The sequence below is a fragment of the Calidris pugnax genome, unplaced genomic scaffold, assembly GCF_001431845.1.
Source record: "Calidris pugnax isolate Ruff unplaced genomic scaffold, ASM143184v1 scaffold89, whole genome shotgun sequence".
Lineage (NCBI taxonomy): Eukaryota > Metazoa > Chordata > Aves > Charadriiformes > Scolopacidae > Calidris > Calidris pugnax.
Window position 1 is genome coordinate 2,337,144 of NW_015090865.1, and position 22,045 is coordinate 2,359,188.

General features: G+C 37.6%; 1 protein-coding gene across 1 annotated transcript in view; it reads left to right on the forward strand.

The window, feature by feature from the left end:
• Positions 1-12,544, forward strand: part of WDR11 (WD repeat domain 11) — a 44,720-nt gene extending 32,176 nt beyond the window's left edge. The window contains exons 22-29 of the mRNA XM_014945338.1: positions 4,292-4,357; positions 5,306-5,477; positions 5,748-5,843; positions 7,212-7,377; positions 8,257-8,354; positions 9,331-9,476; positions 9,670-9,749; positions 10,308-12,544. Of these exons, the coding sequence (XP_014800824.1) occupies positions 4,292-4,357; positions 5,306-5,477; positions 5,748-5,843; positions 7,212-7,377; positions 8,257-8,354; positions 9,331-9,476; positions 9,670-9,749; positions 10,308-10,465 (982 nt within the window). The 3' untranslated portion in view covers positions 10,466-12,544. The remainder of the gene's footprint in view (positions 1-4,291; positions 4,358-5,305; positions 5,478-5,747; positions 5,844-7,211; positions 7,378-8,256; positions 8,355-9,330; positions 9,477-9,669; positions 9,750-10,307) is intronic.
• The last annotated feature ends 9,501 nt before the right edge of the window (positions 12,545-22,045 follow it).

Sequence of the window (22,045 nt, forward strand, 5' to 3'; positions counted from 1 at the left end):
CTTGTTAATTACCGTTGTCTAGCTTCTCATCTTATTCAAAACTTCTGTAGTAATGTTCACAAATCTGGGGTTTGCTTCATAGGTCTTTGAGGGGATTATAGTACCATGGGGAAGGAAAGATAATTGCACTGTTTTAACTTAGCCTCCCGGAGGAATTTCAGGTTATGAGGGTATGGAATTTTATTTTTTTGTAGTGAGCACCAGCTCCAAACTCACACTTAATTTGAGCAATATGAAACTTTTTGTTGTTTATAAGATTTGGACAGCAGATTCAACGAACAACTGAAAATGATTTAGGCAGAGTAGAATAGAATATTATCCCACGAGTGTCTCCTTGAAGAACGTTTGAATGGTTTTGATGCCATGGGATACTCCTCCGGTAGCTGTTCCCTCTTTTTCTGGGGCAACTGAAGTTTCCTACATGAAAGGATTTAAAATCAATTCCCATTGTCAGCTGAGAATCTTTCAGAATATCTGTAGAAATATTCTACAGTCTTGTCCTATTACCCATATAATCCTCTCCTTAGAACTTCACTTTTGCCTATAACTACTTACCCAATATTTCCACATTTTTCTACAGTTCTCTCAGTGCTAAGAGTAGTCGTGCTCTAGAGCTGCTGTACCTTACATCTCTCTGACTCCAGGCTTTGCTCTTGAACAAGTGAAAGGAAAGAGAAGAATGTCGATTGCAGTGGAGGCTTTGTTGATATTTCCTTATATTAACAATTGTAGTATTCGGTAAGGGGAAATGTAAATTTTCACGAGTTTACTGTGGAAATCTTATGTCAGAAAAGATAACAAAAAGGCAGCTGTACAGCTGTGCTCAAAAGGATCTTTTCTCAGCTCTCAGTTGGGAAGAAGTATTGTTTCAGGGCAAGCATGTGCCCTACTCCAAGGTTTCTAAATTCCCAACTCTCCAGAAGAGACCATCGTTAAAAAGATTTATGATTAACTTCACCTTTTATTGCAAATTTTCCGGTATGCCTCATGGGCACATGACAGAGTATTACACCAGGTGATGGAAAGCCTACTAAAAATGAAAAATAACTCAACTTTTAAAGGTACAAATGGTGAGCAGTTTAAGAAGTGGAAGAAACGTCAATTTTCGAATCCTGGACGTGGACTGGTGCACTTCAGACAAAGTGGTCCTGGCGTCAGATGATGGGTGCATTAGAGTTCTAGACTTGTCCATGAAACCCTCGTCTTTTAGAATGGATGAACAGGACTTAATAGGTACGTTGATTTCTTTTTTTGCAATCAGCTGCTGGATATTTCATTTTGAAAGTGGACTATAAAAATGTTCAGCACTTCTGTCAGAACAGAGAATTGTCATGTGTGGGGGATTTGGTGTCCCTGTAGTTGGTTTTCATAGAAGCAGATAAATTTTCTAGGCTTAGGGTATATGGGTGGTTTTTTGTACTAATTTAACCTTCTAAATTAATTATACTTTTTAATAGCTTAATTGGAATATAGATGAACAAAATAAGAGCTTTTTGTACAGATGTCTAGCAGGTTGGCCTAAAAAGCATCAGTACATCAATTGGGTATCAGTACCTACATCATTGAAATTCATTACATGATTTTTAAAACATTTATTAATGTATGGAAATATCTTTTCTGATATTTTCAGATATCAAAGACAGTTTGTAGACTGATTCATTGCTTTTCAAAGTAGATTTTCCCACTGAACTCTGAAATAGAAATTCTAGTGCTCTTTGACTTTTTTTGCTGTATGTTTAAGAAGGGAATTTAAATATTTAACTATTTCAATAGTCAACTATGCTACTTTCTTGTTGTATTTTATTACTGGTGTCCCCAGTAAATGCTTTTGTTTTGATGTCTTTGGGCAATCCTGCCTTTACTCATACAATTTCCTTAAAAAAATGTAGATTCTGAGTAAGACATATGTAATAAACAAAAGTGGGATGTCAGGAGCTGTAGTGTAGGCTGTTTGAGGAAAAACATAATTTGTCACAGCTATTTTTGTTATTAAATGAATGTTTTAAAACCGAGCACACTGAAATTAGGGTACCCCAGGGTTAAAGTGCCTTTGATTTACCTGTCCTTCTGCCTCTATACTGTGATAATCTTTTAATTACAAAATCACATTTACAAGATTCCTACATCATTCAGTGCATATGAAGTATGGGGAATTGCTGAATATTTAATGATGGAGCTGGTTGATACTTGTTCTACTCCTAAGCCACTGGGAAGCATTTTCAGCAAATCATCCAAACCTCGTCCTGAATGCAGACTTACTGGCTTTTAAATTTGTATGGCAACAGATAGTACTATAATTTTCACCTTATTTCTTTGCCAATATAGACATGTATTAAACTTCACAACATCCTTTTGGGATGATGGGAATTAATCCTTATATTATGCTGTAGAAAATACAGTTGCAAAGTAAAACTAAAACATAAATTGTGGCACGTTTTGGTGTAGAAGTACTTATTTTCCAACATGTCCTTGTAGCAGTAATAATCATCCTGTACAGGTCTACTTAATGGCAGTATAGTGTATTCCAGGAGCCTGTGGCTAAATTCAGTCTGGAGTGTCCTGAATTTCTCATTTGAGCATGGTTGATAACCCTGTACCTTCTATGAAATGTTTTTGCTTGAGTATAAAGATAAGCTTTTATGTCTAGTAACCCATGCTGTGTATATGAAAAGACTGAGATTTATGATTTTCTTCTGGTGCTTGCAAACAAGGTGATACATTTTATGGTTACTGAAGGGAGTATTATTGTACATTAGCTACTCACAATGAATCTTTTCCTTTTGTTTCAGAACCTGCATGGTGTCCCTATCTGCTTGTTCCAAGGGCTTCATTAGCTTTAAAAGCATTCTTGTTGCATCAGCCATGGAATGAGAAATATTCTCTAGATATTATAAACACGTAAGGAGAAATATATATCTATATATAAATATTTTTTTTAAATCCTACATATTTTATTAATCTTTTTGTGCAAATAACTGTTAGACATCAGTTTCCTCACTCTTTGGGACAGTCATAAAGATAATAGCTTCACTATTCATTACTAAAAGTAATAAATAGAAAAGGCTTTAAGGTGAAGTATATCATTTCTTTTGACTTTCAGTAGCTCTTGGCTAACAAAAACCAGTGTTTACTTAAGGTACTGGCGGTATTTTTATGTCATTTACAGGTTATATTACTTTGGAGAACATCCGTGTGTTCTCTTTGTTCAAGAATTTAGTATAAGAATAGTCAGAATTGGTTCTTAGAAGTATAATTGAAAGCAATATTCTAAGTGATAGTGTAATAGGCTTGTCTTTACTTTTGGTGAGCTGTATTTCACATCCTAGTGGGAGCACCTTTCTGTATCCTTTATTGTGTTTTTGTATTGGTGGTGGTCATGGGCTACGCATTGCCATTTTTATTAATTCCAAGGTTAATGAATAAATGGAAAATGGGATAAGAAAGATTGGTGGCACTGACTCTGAGGTTGAAAAAAACCAAACTCAGTCTTTCATTACTATTTTGTAACTAGTAACTAGACAAAGGATCTTGCATGAATGATTTTACCATAAGAAAAAAGTAATACTGTTTCATTTCAGATAATCCTGTCATTTTGGTAATATAGGAAACCATTTCCTTTTTTTTTTTTTATCCAGTGATTATCCAGAGAATGAAAATATAAAAAGCCTTCTTCAAGAGCAGTTGAATTCATTGTCCAAGTAAGAATTTTCATATTAATATTTGAGTAAGCTAGTGAATTCAGAGAAGGCAAAAAAACCTTAAATTTGTCGCAATTCACAACTTAATGAAGAAGGAAAACTTTTTGCCTCTCTAAAGATAAGCTTGACTAATGACAGCTTTTATTTTAAACACAGTTAATTTTTATATATGTAACGCATATAGAAACCCTAAATTCATGCATGTGGAATTCTTTGCTGTAGCACTACATAGTTGCAAAATTGAATTAATCTTGTAATTTGTAGAATCACTACAGACTAATTTATAGCTTTGCCTACACCCTTGTGGTTGTTCCCTTTATTACAAGAATAAGGGGTTCCTCACAGACTCAATATTTGTGTTTAAACTGGTAGAGTGAATCGCTCCTTGAGATCCATCATATTTGAAATTACAAATACTTCCTGTTGTAATTGTTTTGCTAGATGTATTTTTTCAGTTCAGAACAGAAATTGTGTATTTTTTGGTTTGATTTTTTTTTTCAATTTGAAGGTGATCCATCCTATTTGTGTTAAAAACCAACCACAAAAATTCACACAGCATTTTACAGGTTATTTATGGCTTTCTCTTTTTTCAGTGACATAAAGAAACTTTTGCTTGATCCGGATTTCACGCTCTTGCAAAGATGTCTCCTAGTTGCCAGGTAGTAGAGATTCAGATAACTATATCAAATCTTTGCTAATAAAGTCTTGATCTTATTAATGCATGTGAATGTGCTGAAGTTTAACTCAGTGCAATTGCTAAAGTACATTGTTACCCACGTATTAGTGGGTAACAGGACTGGAAATGGAAGTACTCAACTAATTCTCCTTTAACTCAGTGCAATTCCTAAAGTACATTGTTACCCATGTATTAGTGGGTAACAGGACTGGAAATGGAAACGTTACCTTACTGAAACAGTTTTATTTGCTTCCTGGGGGTAGAGAACTTCCTTCAGTCTTGGTGGTACTTTCACAAATGCAGTTCTGCTGACTACATGGCATTTAGTTATCCAATGCCCCAAAGGCCTTTTTTTTTTAATTTCAAATCTATTTATTCTTTGTTGTTCTAAACGTTACCTTACTGAAACAGTTTTATTTGCTTCCTGGGGGTAGAGAACTTCCTTCAGTCTTGGTGGTACTTTCACAAATGCAGTTCTGCTGACTACATGGCATTTAGTTATCCAATGCCCCAAAGGCCTTTTTTTTTTAATTTCAAATCTATTTATTCTTTGTTGTTCTTCTACCTAAACTGTAGCTAATTTTAGTCTGTCTCTATTCAGAGATTTTTTCGAACTTAGCAACTTTCTTGTAGTCGAAGGAGGGTATTAGTGATTAAATGTAAAATAATAAAATATCAGTCTCCACGTATTTATATGTTGAACAGCCACTGAGTTTAATTGCTATTTTAACAGTCTGCTGGCCAATTTATCTAGCTTGCTGAATGCCATTCCTTAATCTTTTAGTTTGTCCCATTGATAATGCAAAGTACTCGTGATGCCCACAATAATGCGTGGTCAATAATATGTAAAAATATATTTTAAATGCGTAATATTTTTATGTGATGTGAAAAAATACAAGCATATTTCATACCCTGCTTTTTATCCTCTCAGACTGTATGGGGATGAATCTGAACTGCATTTCTGGACTATTGCTGCTCACTACTTGCACAGCTTATCCCAGGAAAAGCCTGCAAAACTGGCAGACACAGCCATCCTTCAAGAACAGTTGGTTAATCCCTTGGATATATGCTATGACATACTGTGTGAAAATCAGTATTTCCAGGTATTTCAAGGAGTTCAAAAATATATGTAATAAGAAGGTTGTCTGCACCAATAAATGCTCATCATTGTAACCCTGTTATTGTCTTACAGCTTTTCACTATAAATATTTGACTTTTATTAGTAACACACCACTCTGGATTAAATCATTCCCTATTATTTAAAAATAGAGGGTGTTCGAAAAACTCTCAAAATACTTCTGTATCTTTTAAATGGTTCATTTTATTTGTTACAATACTCTTACATTTAAAATATATTTTCCTTCTTCGTGCAGAAATTTCAACTTGAAAGGGTGAATCTCCAGGAAGTGAAGAGATCAACATACGATCACACCAGGAAATGTGCTGATCAGCTGCTTCTCTTGGGCCAGGTTTGTGGGTAATATTAGAATTTTTTATTCTTCTTCCCTGTCCATCTTATGTATATATCCTGTTCGAGTAAAGTTTTCTGTAACTCATATGTGTTGTTTCATACTTTTACTCGTCCTGTGCATAGTTTTTGCTGTGTTAGTAGGTTTTTACACTGCAGACTCTGTGTAACGACATAGTATATGGTAATGTTTGGTGTTATCTGCTTCAGACTATTTAATTTTTGTGGGAACCCTCTAAAAATCTTTCTTTCTGTCTTGTGACTAGAAAAGAATAATTACATTTTGAGATTCCCAGAAATAACTAAAACTTAACATCTTTGGGGTAACTCGGTCTGCACTTAGTACTCTCATTTTAGATAACAAAGGGTGTACCTCAGCTGCTGGCAGATCTGTACTGAGCAGTGAGATGCTACAGAGCTGCTCCCCGAGACCCTGATAAGAATATTATTGCATTTGTACAGTATTTATCTTGAGCTATTCCCTACTAATGCAGCTGTGCTGCATCCATTTCCAAAAATAGCTTTGGTGTTCCTAGCTCGAACTTCAGTGGTTTCTGTGCCACTGTGCATTTGAGCATGTCAATAAATGTGACCAGTAAAAGATGCCAGAAATATTTAGTCTCAAGATACTCTGTTCAAAATGCCAGTTTATAGAAGTTAAAAAATACCAGTTTATTGAGTCGCTGTATTTTAATATGTATTTAATGCGGCTTTTAATTATTTCTGTAATTATCTAAGCCATCAGCTTGACTGACCTCACCAGATTGACCTCTCTAAAAGTTGGGTGCCTCATTTTAGTGCCAGGCAGTGATGACTTGCCTGTATTGACCCATTCGATTCGGAGATGGGTGTCTGCAGCCAGTGTAATGAGCCCCACTGCTGAGGTGCTCAGCTCTAGCTAACATTTGAAATTAATTCTGCCTTTACATTAAAACATCAAGTTGTAAATCAGTCCTTGAGACCCTGGCCAGTTTCTGCATCTTTACAATTCTGTTTTTCTTCTGCTTACTTTAAATTATTACAGAATCACAGAAGTGCTTCTCTTCTTTTTATAACTCTTCAAAAGATTATGTAAACAAGGAAATAAAAATTTAATTCAGAATATTTCTTTGGTCCCTTCTAGAAATGTTAGTCTGTGATTAAATATTATATTCGTGATGGGTGTTTTAAATGCTCTCCTTACTAAGGATGCTTTATTGAAATAAAATCTTAATTATTACCCTGCTGGATATTTTTGTGGTCTGTTTTAGAATAATTTTCATTATGATTTGTTCCATGGCTTTAAAAGGGTGAAAATATAAAGACCTTTGTTTAAAAGTGAGTATGTTGTGGTCAAAGTTGTGGGGTTTTTTTTAATTTCTCTTGCCAGACTGACAGAGCAGTGCAGCTGCTGTTAGAAACAAGTTCAGACAACGCACACTATTACTGTGATTCACTCAAAGCTTGTTTGGTCACCACTGTCACCTCATCAGGTCCATCTCAAAGTACCATTAAACTGGTGGCAACCAACATGATCGCCAATGGAAAGCTTGCAGGTAAAATTCTCTGTTTGCTTACAAACTAGTCATTCTAATAATTATTATGGCTGGTAATGGAGATGGGAAAGGAGAAAGTCCTGCTGTAATAGATCTTACATGATGCATATGTTGTATAGTGTGCCCTACCTAGAATAGTTAAAAACCATCAGTAACTCAGTTATAAAGTTCAACTTGTTTTGACTCATTTTCATTGGAAAATGTATTTCTGGTGTAATTCTTGTAGTAATTCTTTGCATGAAAAGAGGCTGAGTGCATAAAGCTGCATATTTTCCACTTCCCGAATTACAGAATTAATTAAATGATGATTTCTTATTACTGAAGCTGGAAAATGGACTTAGTTTCCTTTTCAGTTCAGAACTTGTTTCAAAAACTGTGTTTTCTTACATGTACAGGTTAATTTTGTTGAATGCAAGAGATGTTCACAATAGGATGATGGACTGAAATATTCAAAGGCATGAGGAGAAAGTACTGATGTCTGTACTTGCCTGGAAAAAATACTTTCCACTCTGAACAATTAACACTTCACTGTTAATAATTGCACTAAGGACAGCATTAAATGAAAATAAAGGGTTATTTATGAAAGCTGTTTATTCGACTTATAAAGAGATAACGATTTTTCTGATGAGAAGTCTAGTGAACTCCATGTCATTTGTAATTAGGACAAAGATAAACGAGTTTTGTGAGGTCCTTCTGAGCTTTGTAGCTCAAGAAAAAGGTATGATAACTGACCCCGAGGTTATAGAAATTAGGGTTTTTTAACATCTTCAGATGCTAAGAATGTTAGTCGCTTTTTCTGGGAATGAATGATCTGCTCACACTTATATAGGAACTCTTTTTTCCTGTAACTTAAGGTATAGTGTGTTGTTCATTTTCCAGAGGGTGTACAGCTGCTGTGTCTGATCGATAAGGCTGCCGATGCCTGTCGCTACTTGCAAACTTATGGGGAATGGAATCGTGCAGCGTGGCTTGCAAAGGTACACAATTTCTCAGTTTTCAGTTTGCTGACATAAATGAACCTCCTTAATATATGTAGGTGTGAAGGCTGATGAGGGTGCTGGAGTTCTCTGGCATTAAAAAACTGAAACATCAATTTGAAATATCACCATCAGTTCTTTCCATGTGATACGCTTTAACAAGTCAATCCATTTGATCAGTGTTGACAGGTTCTTCTCCAGCCTTTTGACTACAGAGGTCTGCCCTGGTCATCCAAATAACAAGACTGAGGCCTAAACGTGGTTGGAATACTCAGTTATCTAGTTTTTGAGCAGCGGTTTGTGAAGTTGCTTATAGTTGCAGCAATACAGAGTTCATATAAACTGCAAAAAACCACTCCTGGAAGAGGATGAGTAATTAAGCAGTGACTTTCTGCTGAGCTCCATGTAGCATGTGTGCTGATTTTAAAGTTATCACCAACCACATAGATTTGCAGCAACTTCTGTTTTGGTATGCAGATGTAATTACAGTAAAAGTACAGAGACACAGCATTAATTCTCCAAATGATAACACCCAGGAGTCACTAAAGATGACCTTTCAGCGTCTCTAAAGTTTCTGTTCTGCTTCCTGCAGAAAAGATGGAAAAAGTCATACTTGGATTTTCTAAATGAGTGAATCCCACTCTTAAGTAAAGGTGTTTGGTCCTTAAGCTTTAAGTAAAGCGTAAAGATTTGTAACTTCTTGATACTTGAGGTTTTAATAAAGCTGTACAGTAAAAAGAAATGTGAATCACATTTAAATACTAAATCACCAGAGTGGAGGCTTTTATATCTATATACTTCTTCTTTTTCTTTATTTTGTATTCGTTCAAGGGATTAGTATGCTTTTTAGAAAGAAATTTGTAATTTGAGGTGCTTTTACTTCTGCTTAAAATGTTTCCCTTGAAAACATTCCCTCCAAAATGCTGCTTTTAGTAAGCAGCTGAGAGTTCCTGACTGGTTTTCCCATCCCTTAAAGGTTCGACTGAACTCAGAGGAGTGTGCTGATGTGTTAAAGCGTTGGGTAGATCACCTTTGCTCTCCACAAGTCAACCAGAAGTCCAAAGCCATTCTTGTCCTCTTGTCACTTGGATGCTTTTCAAAAGTTGCAGAGATGTTGCACAGGTAAAGGAGAAACAGTGCAATCTGTATTTTCTCTTGTCCAAAGTTGTTATTTAAGCGTTTTTGACTCAGAAGTCAAGGGGGTGGGAGGGGGCCTGCAGTTTCATTTCTGACATTTGTGTTTTGGTAAGTGTTTTGTTGCAATGTCCAGCCATACTTTCCTGTTTTCCTAAAGAAATATTTTTCCATTTAACAGCATGAGGTACTTCGATCGAGCGGCTTTATTTGTTGAAGCTTGTCTGAAGTACGGGGCATTTGAAGTTAATGATGATACAAATATCCTTTTCCTGAAATCCTGGTTTTGCATCTGTGTACTCACACACAGTGAGTGTGCATGGACCAGTGTTAGAGGAACTAGTCTGCACAGGGGTGGGAGTTCCTATATTTATATTCCTATAAATAATACCTGATTGTTTTCTATGGAGTCATCACTGATGTCAGTTTGTAAATTAAAGCCACTAAGGTGTCATATAGACAACTCCAGATGTCTATACAACTCCAGATACATCTAATTAAGGAACCAATCTTGCAGTATGACCTTAGAGTTTCTTAATTTCTTTTGCAAGTTATGACATGGTATTATGGTAAGTATTTATGCATATCCGAAATGTATCTGGTTTAATTTATAGCATGTTGCTTGAGAAATGCTGACGTGCATTTCAGTAGTAGAATTTAAAGCAACTTTTTTGTCTTTATTTGTGCTGACAAATATTGGATTAGCACAATTGGCAGCAGTGTCCAGCATTTTCAGCCAAGGAGTGAGGAGAAAAAAAATAAGATACTGAGTTTATTCATTTTGCTATTAATTTGTGTTTTCCTTAATGCTTCATTTACATAAATTGATCCATGCTGTATATGCAGATTATGCCAGAAGCTTGAAACTCCTGGGCTTTAAACAGGGAGCTATTCTCTTTGCCTCAAAAGCAGGAGAAAGTGGTAAAGAGTTACTGATGGAGCTCAAACAGCCTAAAGAAGAAGTGACAGAAGAGTAAGGATTTTGTGTTTGTGAGCAGATTTGGGTTGTCTTTCAGACTGAGATTCCACTCGGTAAAAACACATTTTTCTCTTGAATCAGTGAAATAGCTGATATGTGTGATTTGAGCAAACGTTGTTAAATGTGTGTGTGGAGACAAGATAAAGAACTGTTGTATGTTTGTTTTTATGTTAAAATTGTCTCCACTTTCACAAGAGGGGAAAGAAACCTATGATAAAATTATACAAGAATATTTCCAACTTTTTCAACTCTGGCAGAAATCAAGTCTAAAATGTGCTGAAAGAGTTCTCTACCTGTGTAAAGGTCTGCTCCATTTACTTCTAAAAACCAGATCTTTGTAGTTCTTCGCTACTGTTGTATTTATATGTATAAATGATTCAATCTGTACTATAAAAATATAAATATATTTAAAGAATAAATATAGGTGACAAAACACACACTTCTTTCCTGGAACATGATGTTTTCTCAATCCAATTTTTCTGTTTAAAATTACTGTTGCTTTAATTGAGTTCACTGTATTGTTATTTTCATAAGAGTCTGGAATGGAATCTTTAACAGATTTACTTACAAAATTCTCCTAACGTTCCAAAAATCCATGAAACATCCTTTTTTTTCAATTAAGGTGTTGTAGTCTGTGTTATTCGTAGGTGTGCAGGGAGTGCACGCTTTAGGAATTAAATTCTGCCTTGTGTTGGCTGGTTTGTGGGATCAAAGGAGGGGAAGAGATCCTACCTCAAAAGCAGCAAGGTGGGCTCCTGCAGAATCCTCAGGAGACTGCTCACGCTGTCTCCAGTTATTGTTCTGTTTGTTATTTGAATGTGTGATTAAAAGTGGGTAAAAAAAAAACAAAACCAAAACCAAAGCATTGTGCAAAGCCAAAATGCTGGCTGTTTAATTAGATACTTTTTATGCTAACACATCTTATGGGCCAGATACTTAAGGATGCCACTAGTAGCATCTTTTCTCATTTTTGTGCCAGTATTTAAGTACTTATTTTCGTTATTGTGTCTTAAATCAGATGTATCTTTTCTATTTATTACCGATTGAGAAATTTTACAGCTGAGGAGTGGAGGCTGATGTTAAACTGCCCTTGCAAATTGAAGACTGTGGCGTGTAAAAACTAGCTGTGGCTAAAAAATAATATTATTCCTTTTACCAAGTTTTTGGAGTTACTGAGCTATAGCACACAGTAGTGAAAAGAATCATATGATGTAATAGTTCTCTTATTTGAATGTAATTCATGGCTTGTCTACTTCAAGTAATAGTATGTTGGATTCTCCTTATGTTTGAGAATTTGTGGCTACGTATCCTACAGTCCTTCTGAGAGGAGCACCAGCTTTTGGACATCTCTTTAACTCCAGAAACCCTTTTGTTCAGATGTAAAGTAGCATTTCTGATAAAATTTGAAAGGTCAGGCTTTTCAATAACGATGTTTTTTATACAAGTTGAAAATGTGAGTTTCATCGTTCTAAATAGAAAATTAAATGTTTAACTGCAATGTATCCTGTTTCTTCTTGCCACATCTTACATACACCATAAAATACGTTCTGTTCAGTGTATTACGAACGATGTATAATAGTTACTTCAGCTTGGGAAAATAAGCATACAATGGAATTTGCCTTAAGTATTAACTGGTGAGCAGCAAACTTGAGCAAAATTAGTGGTCATTACCAGTGAGCTAAATTCTGGCTCCCGTTGATGACTACAACACTCTTAATTCCTGCTCTTGTTTTTGGTGGCAGTGCCCATGGCCAAGGCTACTGCAGAGTTAATGGAAGCACACCTAAACTTGTTCTTTGACAGATCACGTAGAACTGTTTGTCAGTGGGTGTCTGGAAAAAAAAATCTGTTTTAATATACACTTGGATTTATAAATCTAATGTTTTTAAAAGAAACACGTTGCAAAGGCCTTTCAATTCTGAATGTTTCTGTATACTTTTAAGTGTGAAGGTTGCAGAATACTGTGTGGTGTTCCCTGTTGAAACCTTTTTGACGAAAATAGAGTGTAAAAGTGATTGAAAAGTTTATTTAGGTAAGAATGCAGTCACACTAAAATAATAAAAACAAACTTTTAAAATCTTTGTGTGTCTTTATTTAATACAAAAATGTCATGAAGTTTTTAAAGTTTCCATTAAGTACGATTTTAACTCTTTTAAATCCCAGTGATAATTCCTTCTTCAATCCACTGCGAATAGTTCCAGTAGCAGCTGAAGTTTATAATCTGAATTTTCCAGGTTTTGTATTTTAAGCTTGTGTCAACAGTGAAGTCTGTAACGCAGCCAGAATTCTGGAGCCTGTGTTTGACCAGTCTTGGCAATGAAGAAGTGGTAGAGGAATTGGGTTTGTAAGTCAATGTATAGCGATCCTTTATTCATCTATCCTTGAACGAGTGTCTTATATTAATTTTGATGTTTGCTTATTGGAGGTGATAATTCAATATTTTAAGATTGATTTGTGAAAAGCTAGGACCTCTGTCCATAAATAAGGAGATTTTTGGACATTTGGGTTGTTGAGGTGGAGAATATCTTACAGCATAACTACTGATGGTTCCCTTGTCATAATAGTATATGAATTGTTTTCCTGTACGACTAACAGAAAGCCATGGATAGACCAAGTCTACAGGGATGTGTAAGTTGTCTTCATTTCAGTGAAGCATTCTGAAACTTGCACATCTGCTGTGTGAAGCTCATTCAGTCCTGTGGACATTTTCTTTCTAGATCTGTGCGTTCAACTCGTGGTTTTACCCCCTGAGAGAAGCTTATGGTAAATATTATCATGGGACTCCAGTGGTACTACTTAATTATAGAAATGGGGTGGTTGTTTTCAATTCCTGATGAGATTCTTAAAGTAAGTCCAAATTATTTCAATTTTTTTCATAAGGGATGTACTTGTTCTAGCTGTAAATAAAGTCTAGAAAATAGTCTAGCAGCTTAGTTTCAGTATAAGAAAGCCCTAATTAGAGTTTTAATTGGAGCATGGTGTGCCTTACAATAAAAACAGTCTCTGTAAATTAATCATATTCATTGACAGTGTATAAAACTGCCTAACTTGGATCGGTTTCTGGAGTATTTCTCCAAAAATTTAGTTATATATTTTATGTGTGTATATATGTATATACGCATGTGTATATGTATACAAATATATATATTTGATTCGGGGGAATAATCTATGGAAAATGACAAAATGAGGTATTTTACTCAGTGTAAAAATGATTAGAACTATATTGCAAATCATTTATAATTTACTTTCATTAAAATGCAAAGAGTCTGCCAATTTAGTGACTTTGCAGCCAGATAGAGGCATATATTGTAGAGCAAGGAAACCAGGCCCAGAATGTTGATGTGCTCAGTTTCTGGGTAAATAATCTGAGAGATGGTGTTTTACAGCAGTTGGCCCCAGAGAGAGAAAAGAAGGATGATCACAGATTCTTTAATGGGAATTGGGTTTGGCTTGGGTGATCACTAGCTGCTCAAAATTGTATTCTAAAAGCTCTAATAAAAATTTAATTGCTGGTGAGCAGTAGAATAAGAACAGCTTGGCAAAGAGTAAGGGCTTTTTCTTTTTTTTTTTTAATAATTATTTTATTTATTACTTTCTCTGAAGAATTCAGCACAACTCTGATATTAACGCGAACCTGGTAAGAGAATTAATTAGTGAGTTCAGGGTAAAAACTTTCTACCTGTACATCTCAGTAGTGGTATAAAATTCTTTAACGAGGCCGATACTGACCCATTGCTATTTTTGAACTGGGACTTCTTGATAGTAAGTTGTTCAGTTTCTGCTTAAACACCGAAGGTAGAGAGCCAAAGCTGTGCTGGTTTCTAAGCATCTCTGAGAGAATTAATTAGTGAGCTCAGGGTAAAAACTTTGTACCTGTACATCTCAGTCGTGGTATAAAATTCTTTAATGAGGCTGATACTGACCCATTGCTATTTTTGAATTGGAACTTCTTGATGGTAAGTTGTTCAGTTTCTGCTTAAACACTGAAGGTAGGAGCCAAAGCTGTGCTGGTTTCTAAGCATCTCATCTGGTTCTGTTGGAAGGCAGGGATGTTAAGGAGAATTAAAAAGGAAAGAGCTACGATTAGAAAGCGTTGGCATTTAATGTAGTTTCCTGAAGGTGGCAGGTCTTACCCTTCCATCGTTCCACTGGATGAGGACTAGGGAAACCCAGCGCCTAAAATTCCTGTGTTAAGTCAGAAAAATCAGAGAAGACAGACAAATAGGCCTGAACTGCTTGTGCTTAGGCCTTATCAAAATTTTTACACGTGGAGCTATATTTGTAAGTGAGAGAATATCACAGCGATTTACTGCGCCGAGACCAAGGAACAGTCTCTGCCTCCTTGTTCAGTAAAGGCAGGTGGTGACGGATGTCAAATAAGAGCATCTAGACTTTTAATTTTTTGAAAATTCCAGAATTTCTTTTTGTTTAGCTTTCTATTAGCTTGTATGGGTTTTTTTTTAAGATTTCAGTGGCTTTCTAGCTTGGACATGATTGTGAAAGAAGAGGAAAAATGTGTATGCTGAGAGAAGGGAACTAACTAACGTATTCAAAGTGCAATTAGAGGTCAGTGGTGCCCCCCTGTGCCTGCTGGAGAAAGGGAAAGTTAAGTTTGATTTCAGGCTTGAAAATCTTAGATAAGCCAATACACGATACTAGGCTCATTTCCATGGCAGGCGTTGAAGTTGTTTGTCCCCTTTCATCAGTTAAACTGCCCCCTCCACCTTCCTAATTTCTCCTCCCCACCGGTTCATGCAGGAGCAGAAGGAGGAGCCGTGGATGACGGGAGGAGAACGTCACCCCCGTGGTATGGGACAACTCCTGAGCTGGGCAGCAGGTGCCACAGGTAAAGCAAGGGTTCTCTGTCAAGACTCCAAACTCAGCAGGTGGTAAGGACAAGGACATTGAAATACTTCTTCAGAGTGTCTGTGTTGGCTCAACTTAATGGTTTTCTTTCTGGGATGCAGGTCCATAAGTTGAAAATACCTTTTTCTTTTTTTTTTTTTTTTTTTCCCCATGTCATTGTCACCACTATTTCATTTGGCAAATAATGAGTGTAGCTCCGTGTGGTTCCCGCTGACAAAACTCCATTTCAGTGACTGCTTTCCAGAGGGTTATTGAGTGATAGCATCGCATATTGTTCAAACCAGATGCCAACAGGTGCTTTAAAAAAAAAAAAAAGAGGCAGTGTTTTGTCATTGCTTTTCACCTTACAGTAGCAGGAGATAATAGAGTTATACTAGACTTGTCTGGCTCCTATTTCACTTGCTGTAGCTAATAAAAAGCTATAGGCAACATATTTCAGTTGCAAAAAGAAGGTCATCTTTGTGCTTTTTCTCGTGAGTGGTCATTTTTTTTCAAACACTTTTCTCACAGCTATGGCCCTGCTGAGCCAATCTTTCATTGCTGTGGGGCCAGCTTTTGGAATCCAACCACAGACTCAGGAATAATAATATTTTCATGTCCCTTTGAAAATATTTTTTCCAGCATTTTTTGTGAATGAGATTTCCCGGTAGCCTGTAACAAGCAGTCACAGATCTTGACTCAATGAAACATGCACAGCCTATGTCTTCACTGGTCACTGTTTGTTGGTTGTATAATGCATAATACTCATCATCCCTCTTGGTGAAGCTGCTCACCTTTTTGTGGTGATTCTCTTATCACTGATGATGCAGGATCACTGATGGAAAGGCAAAGGTTCCCATGTTTCTACTTACCTGTCTCTTCTGAGTATGGCTTTCATTTGTTGCATTCAAGGTTTTTCCAGCGCACTGGGCTATTGAGACTTTCAGATTCTCTTCTTCATCCTGGAACAGCACCTCAAATTGCAGAGGTGGGAGATGTCTCTCCATCTCTCAGATCGCTGCATTTTCTGGGACTCTGAACAAGTTTTCAAACATATTTTCACTGCAAAGTGCAGTACAACACATGCAGGTTTGGAGGCATAATACTTAAATAGAAATAAAAATATTAAATAATTTCAGCACATTTCCAAATACTAAGGGTTTTCTACAACTGAGACGGATTTATTTTTTTTTAATATGCCAGATAAGAGTGATTCTCAAGTACCTGTGTTCTCTTTTTTAAGTTTCTACATCTGCCACTTATTTAGACGTGTCGCATTTTACCTTTTTTGGTTTCTATCTTTTGTAATGCTTTATATAAACAGTAAATTAACCTGGTGTTTTATCTTACTTGCAGGACTGGTATCTAGTCTTTATATCCAAGCTACATCAGAAAGTTTTGTTGATGGTTTCCGCATAGTGCATCTTCTCCAGGCTCTGTATTTCTTGTCTGGATTTACCGTCTAATTCTTATCTCTTGCTTCAGCCCCAGTGTTATCTTGTGTTATGGAAAAACAGCAAGATTGATGCTGCAGGTGTTGTTTTCCAAGACCACGGCTTTGATCACTTCACCGTGCTCTTGTGCTCCTTAGTCACCGTGTCAAAAAGTTGGTCTTATCTTCCAGTCTCAGTCCTCAGGACTCCACCTGAGAACCACCTTGTTTTGATTTTTGTGGGTTTTGATGTTGTTTTCCTATGTTTGAAAGAAAGGGTTTTTTTTTTTTTTGTTGGTGTTTTGGTTTTTTACAAAAGCTGTTTTTCATATAAGAGCAAAGTACAAAGTTATGGGCAGATGAACGGGCAGCAAAATGACCCTGGGCACAGGCTGATCTGTCTTAGCTCTACCTCTCTGCTTCCCTCCCATTTTTGCTTCCTTTCCTACTACTAAGCCATAATAGAGAAGCACTGAAATGGCAGAAGTAAATGAAACAAAGCCAAGTTGGAGCCACGACAATAAAAGCTCCAGTCTTATGCTTGGGAAATGAAGGGGAAGAGGATGAGGAGGTGCAAACCTGGCTGTGCCCAGGAGCACCACGGGCTTCTTTGTCTTTCTCCCCACCTCGGCTTGCTCTGTCTCTGCTGAGGAAGCTGCTCGGTCCTTATCACAGTGTTTAATTTTGTACGTACAAGAGAGGGTGGTTCAGGACTCTACCCTCCAGGTATAAAATACACGACTTCTTAAAACACATTGACTTACTCCATCAGGCAAATTCTGCACTGCCCGTTGCGCTATAGATTTGCACATTTTCCTAAAACTCATAATCTGGGCTAAAAGAAACTCTTTTCATCCTTTTTTTGTCAGAACAGATTTTATGCAGCCTTGATCAAATTTCTCCTGGGGCTCCTAGATGAACTTTTTCCTTGTGTACAACTTGGTGATTTGGTGACCAGCCACCTTTCTACCTTTCTGTTGCCAAAGGAAATGGCCCTGGGAAGAAGAGGACACACATTAAAGCAATGAACATAGCATTTGGAGAGCAGCTAGGGATGGAAAGTATGGTTTGTTAAGTAACAAGTTATTTGTCTGCTTTAATAGAATTCCATTTGCCTGACAAAATACTGGTGAGGAAGCTGTTTCAAATTCATTTTTGGTTGATAAGGAGATCCAGGGCACTGGTGCACGGCTACGAATACAGCAGCTTTACACTCCCTTTTGCACAGGATTTCCACTCCTGGTCCTGCCAGAGGAAGTAGCTTTGAAACCAGAGAATTATGCATGTCGAGAGTCATATGAACATAAGTTCATATTTTAAGAATAATTTGCTCTTTGCTCATAATCAGAAGCACCCTTACAACTTCTGAATTATTTTTGGCCTTCGTTGACTGAAAACAAAATCAGAAAGTCTTTTCTTGGCCTCTCAGGGATGGCAAGGCAGGGTTTTTCTAATTAAAGAGGTCGGTGGCTTTCTTGACACTTCTCTTGCTACGTTTCTGCTGCTCTGCTCCCTGGTTTGGGGATGAAGACAAGGAGAGCTGGACTGTCAGCACACACTTGTTTGGCTGGAGGGAGAGAGACTTGGCAGAGCCCCCGTGGCTGGAAGGGTTTGGAGCCAGAGCTGGAGCCACAGGCTGAAGAAAGGTTTCTCCAAGCATCCACTTCTCCACTGAGCCAAGAACACCCTGTCATTACTCTGCAAGTTTCTCCTGAACAAGTTGAGATAAGCCAGTGCTCTTGAATATAAATGGTATTAATTAGTCTTTTCCCCTTGACCAATAGGAGAGTCACCCCAAATGCCTTTTCTGTTCTGTTCTTAAATCTTTGACTAATAAGGCATATCTTTACAGCATTCTGGCTATATCTAATGTCTTTTTCAGGAATAAAGAAGCATGCACTGTCCATCCTCTTGGCTAGGAGATGTGTAGCTGCTCAAGTCCATCCCTGGTGAGCCAAATCAGCAAACAATGTGTTCTCATGCCCATGTCTCCTTCCCTCACACCCATGGTCCTCTTCTCGCTCAAGTTGGGCTGATGCTTGCATGTCAGCGTCACGAGAGAGGTCTGGAGGTTGAACCAGCTGGGAAATAATGGGGTTTGCTTGTTTTAAGGTCTCGACTTGGCAGAGCCCCCGTGGCTGGAAGGGTTTGGAGCCAGAGCTGGAGCCACAGGCTGAAGAAAGGTTTCTCCGAGCATCCACGTCTCCACTGAGCCAAGAACACCCCGTCATTACTCTGCAAGTTTCTCCCGAGCAAGTTGAGATAAGCTAGTGCTCTTGAATATAAATGGTATTAATTAGTCTTTTCCCCTTGACCGATAGCAGAGTCACCCCAAATGCCTTTTCTGTTCTGTTCTTAAATCTTTGACTAATAAGGCATATCTTTACAGCATTCTGGCTATATCTAATGTCTTTTTCAGGAATAAAGAAGTGGAGCATCCACGTCTCCACTGAGCCAAGAACACCCCGTCATTACTCTGCAAGTTTCTCCCGAGCAAGTTGAGATAAGCTAGTGCTCTTGAATATAAATGGTATTAATTAGTCTTTTCCCCTTGACCGATAGCAGAGTCACCCCAAATGCCTTTTCTGTTCTGTTCTTAAATCTTTGACTAATAAGGCATATCTTTACAGCATTCTGGCTATATCTAATGTCTTTTTCAGGAATAAAGAAGCATGCACTGTCCATCCTCTTGGCTAGGAGATGTGTAGCTGCTCAAGTCCATCCCTGGTGAGCCAAATCAGCAAACAATGTGTTCTCATGCCCATGTCTCCTTCCCTCACACCCATGGTCCTCTTCTCGCTCAAGTTGGGCTGATGCTTGCATGTCAGCGTCACGAGAGAGGTCTGGAGGTTGAACCAGCTGGGAAATAATGGGGTTTGCTTGTTTTAAGGTCTCTGTGGGTTTTTTAGGTTAAGATTTTGCTGGATCATTGCCCTGGCTGGGTTCCCCATATGCTTACTAAGGTCCAGGGAGGTGAGTGCCGATGCGAGGGTTTAGGGTTAGGGCAGCCTGGCCTCAGGTTGCCTGTGCAGACATGAAACCACACTCCTGATTTGAAACCTCTGGGGAAAGAGAGATAAGTGAGGGGTTTGGTTTTTACTTTGAATTGCAAAATTTGACTTGCAATGTCTGTATCTGAAGTGACCAGCACAATCATTTGGATCGGAGGGAGTGTACATCAGGTGTTCATGGTGTATACCACCAGTAGCTGGAAATTGTTAGAAGGGAAAAAAAAAACCAAACCAAACAGAAAACAAGGTATGAAGTGGCAAATATCTGAGTCTCTTTTACCTTACCATGGTCTTATTTCAGTAATTTCTTGCATCTGAAATTTTAACTGGTACCTACAGTAATTAAGTACTATATCATGACTGCTGGTTTCTTGCATACAATCCCTCTTCAGCATAGGAACAACTGATTAATTTGGAGTACTTGTTTGCTTGTTTTTTAACTCCTCACAACCCAAAAGTTTTATTTCCACAATCTGAGGGCTGTTTTGCAGACTATCAACATAAGTATTTTGTTTTATGAATGTTACAAAACTAAATAGGAGTTGCTACATGCAATATACTCTATGAACCAGCTCATTATTCCTTGGGAAGAGAAGTCAGGCATAGCCTTTTTTTCAAACTGGAACAAAATGGAGTATATTCTTTCTCCCTTCCCTCTAGAAAAATAGCTCTTAAATACTTATCAAGCCAAAAAGACTTTTCTTTCTGACTGTTCCTTCCAGTCCTAGTCTGTGGTTTACCTCAGCATCTGCTTTCTTTTCCAACTCTGCAAAGTTAAGGCTGGTTTTGATTAAAAGCAAGCTGAAAGGCAGATTAATGCATTGCAGGGAAAAGTAGCCTTGCTAATACGAAAAGAGAGCAGAAAGGTAATTTGTCAGTGATCGCCTGGTCCTGGATGTGATGTTTTCTGGTAGCAGCTTTTTCTCCCAGTAGGACTGAGCTAAAGCGTAGGGGGTTTTTGTTATTATTTTATGCCACAACTATCTCATCAAAAAGCCGAGACACGTTCTTTGAACTGAACTGAAATCATCTGTTTGTCCTTTCTGGCTGCTTTGCAGGCAAATTCCACAGCCACAAAATTATTTGCGAAGTGCATTTTTTCCTTTCCCGTTCCACCACATTTTCATTTTTGATGAACTTTTGAAATATTTGTGTTTCTGTTAAATTCCAGCGCTTTCTGATAATATCTTCTGTGACTTCAGCTTTCAAAGCCGAGAGGTAGCATGAAGTTAGAGCCTTGCAAATTATTATCCCAAGCAGATCCCATAGGCAATCTCATTCTTAGTATTCCCCAGCTTTTATTCAAAGAAATGCTGAACGATTTAAATAATAACAGAAAAGGCAGACAGAATGGAAAGAAAAAAAAAAGAAACCAAACCCACGGTATGTAGAGCGTAAGTCAGTGAATGATGAAATGCTGAGGCTGGAGAGGAGAAATAAAGGAGAAGATCAGACTCCACGGGAGAGGAGAGATGTATGTAGAATAAGATGGACTGAAGGAGCCTCAGGACTCATCTTCCACCACCTGAAGGCAGCACGAAGATGGGGCTGCTTCATTCTGAGCCGTAGCTGGAGGATCTCTGAGGTGGTGGCTGCTTGACCAGGAGAGCAGCAGAGCAGAGCATCCCCCTCCCAAAGCACCCGGCTGCCTTGGCAGGGCCGGGGAATGGCCCCGTCCTGAGATCCAGCCCGATGCTGTGGCTACAGGAGACAGGCAAAGCAGAAAAAAAACAGCTATTCTGCTTCTCGTGCAAGCAACAGAGTGTTCACCTCCTTATATACACATAATTACATTTTCTGTTCTCTTGCTGGGTATCTCTCTAGTAGAGCCTTCAAATACACATCAATATTTGGATATAGTTCTTAATATTTTATTTATTATTTTTATGGGGGTTTATTATGATGATGATTATTATTATTATTATTGTCCCTTACTCCATTCAGTAAACTGTCATGAGCACTTTCCCTTTTCAGCTTCAGTTTTGCCTTTTTCCCAAAACTCCTTCCCCGTTCCCTCGGGCTTTAAACAAGTCTCGTAATTACATTTTCTGTTCTTTTGCTGGATATCTCCCTAGTAGACCCTTCAAATACACATCAATATTTGGATATAGTTCTTAATATTTTATTTATTATTTTATGGGGGTTTATGATGATGATGATGATTATTATTATTATTGTCCCTTACTCCATTCAGTAAACTGTCATGAGCACTTTCCCTTTTCAGCTTCAGTTTTGCCTTTTTCCCAAAACTCCTGCCCCATTCCCTCGGGCTTTAAACAAGTCTCCATTA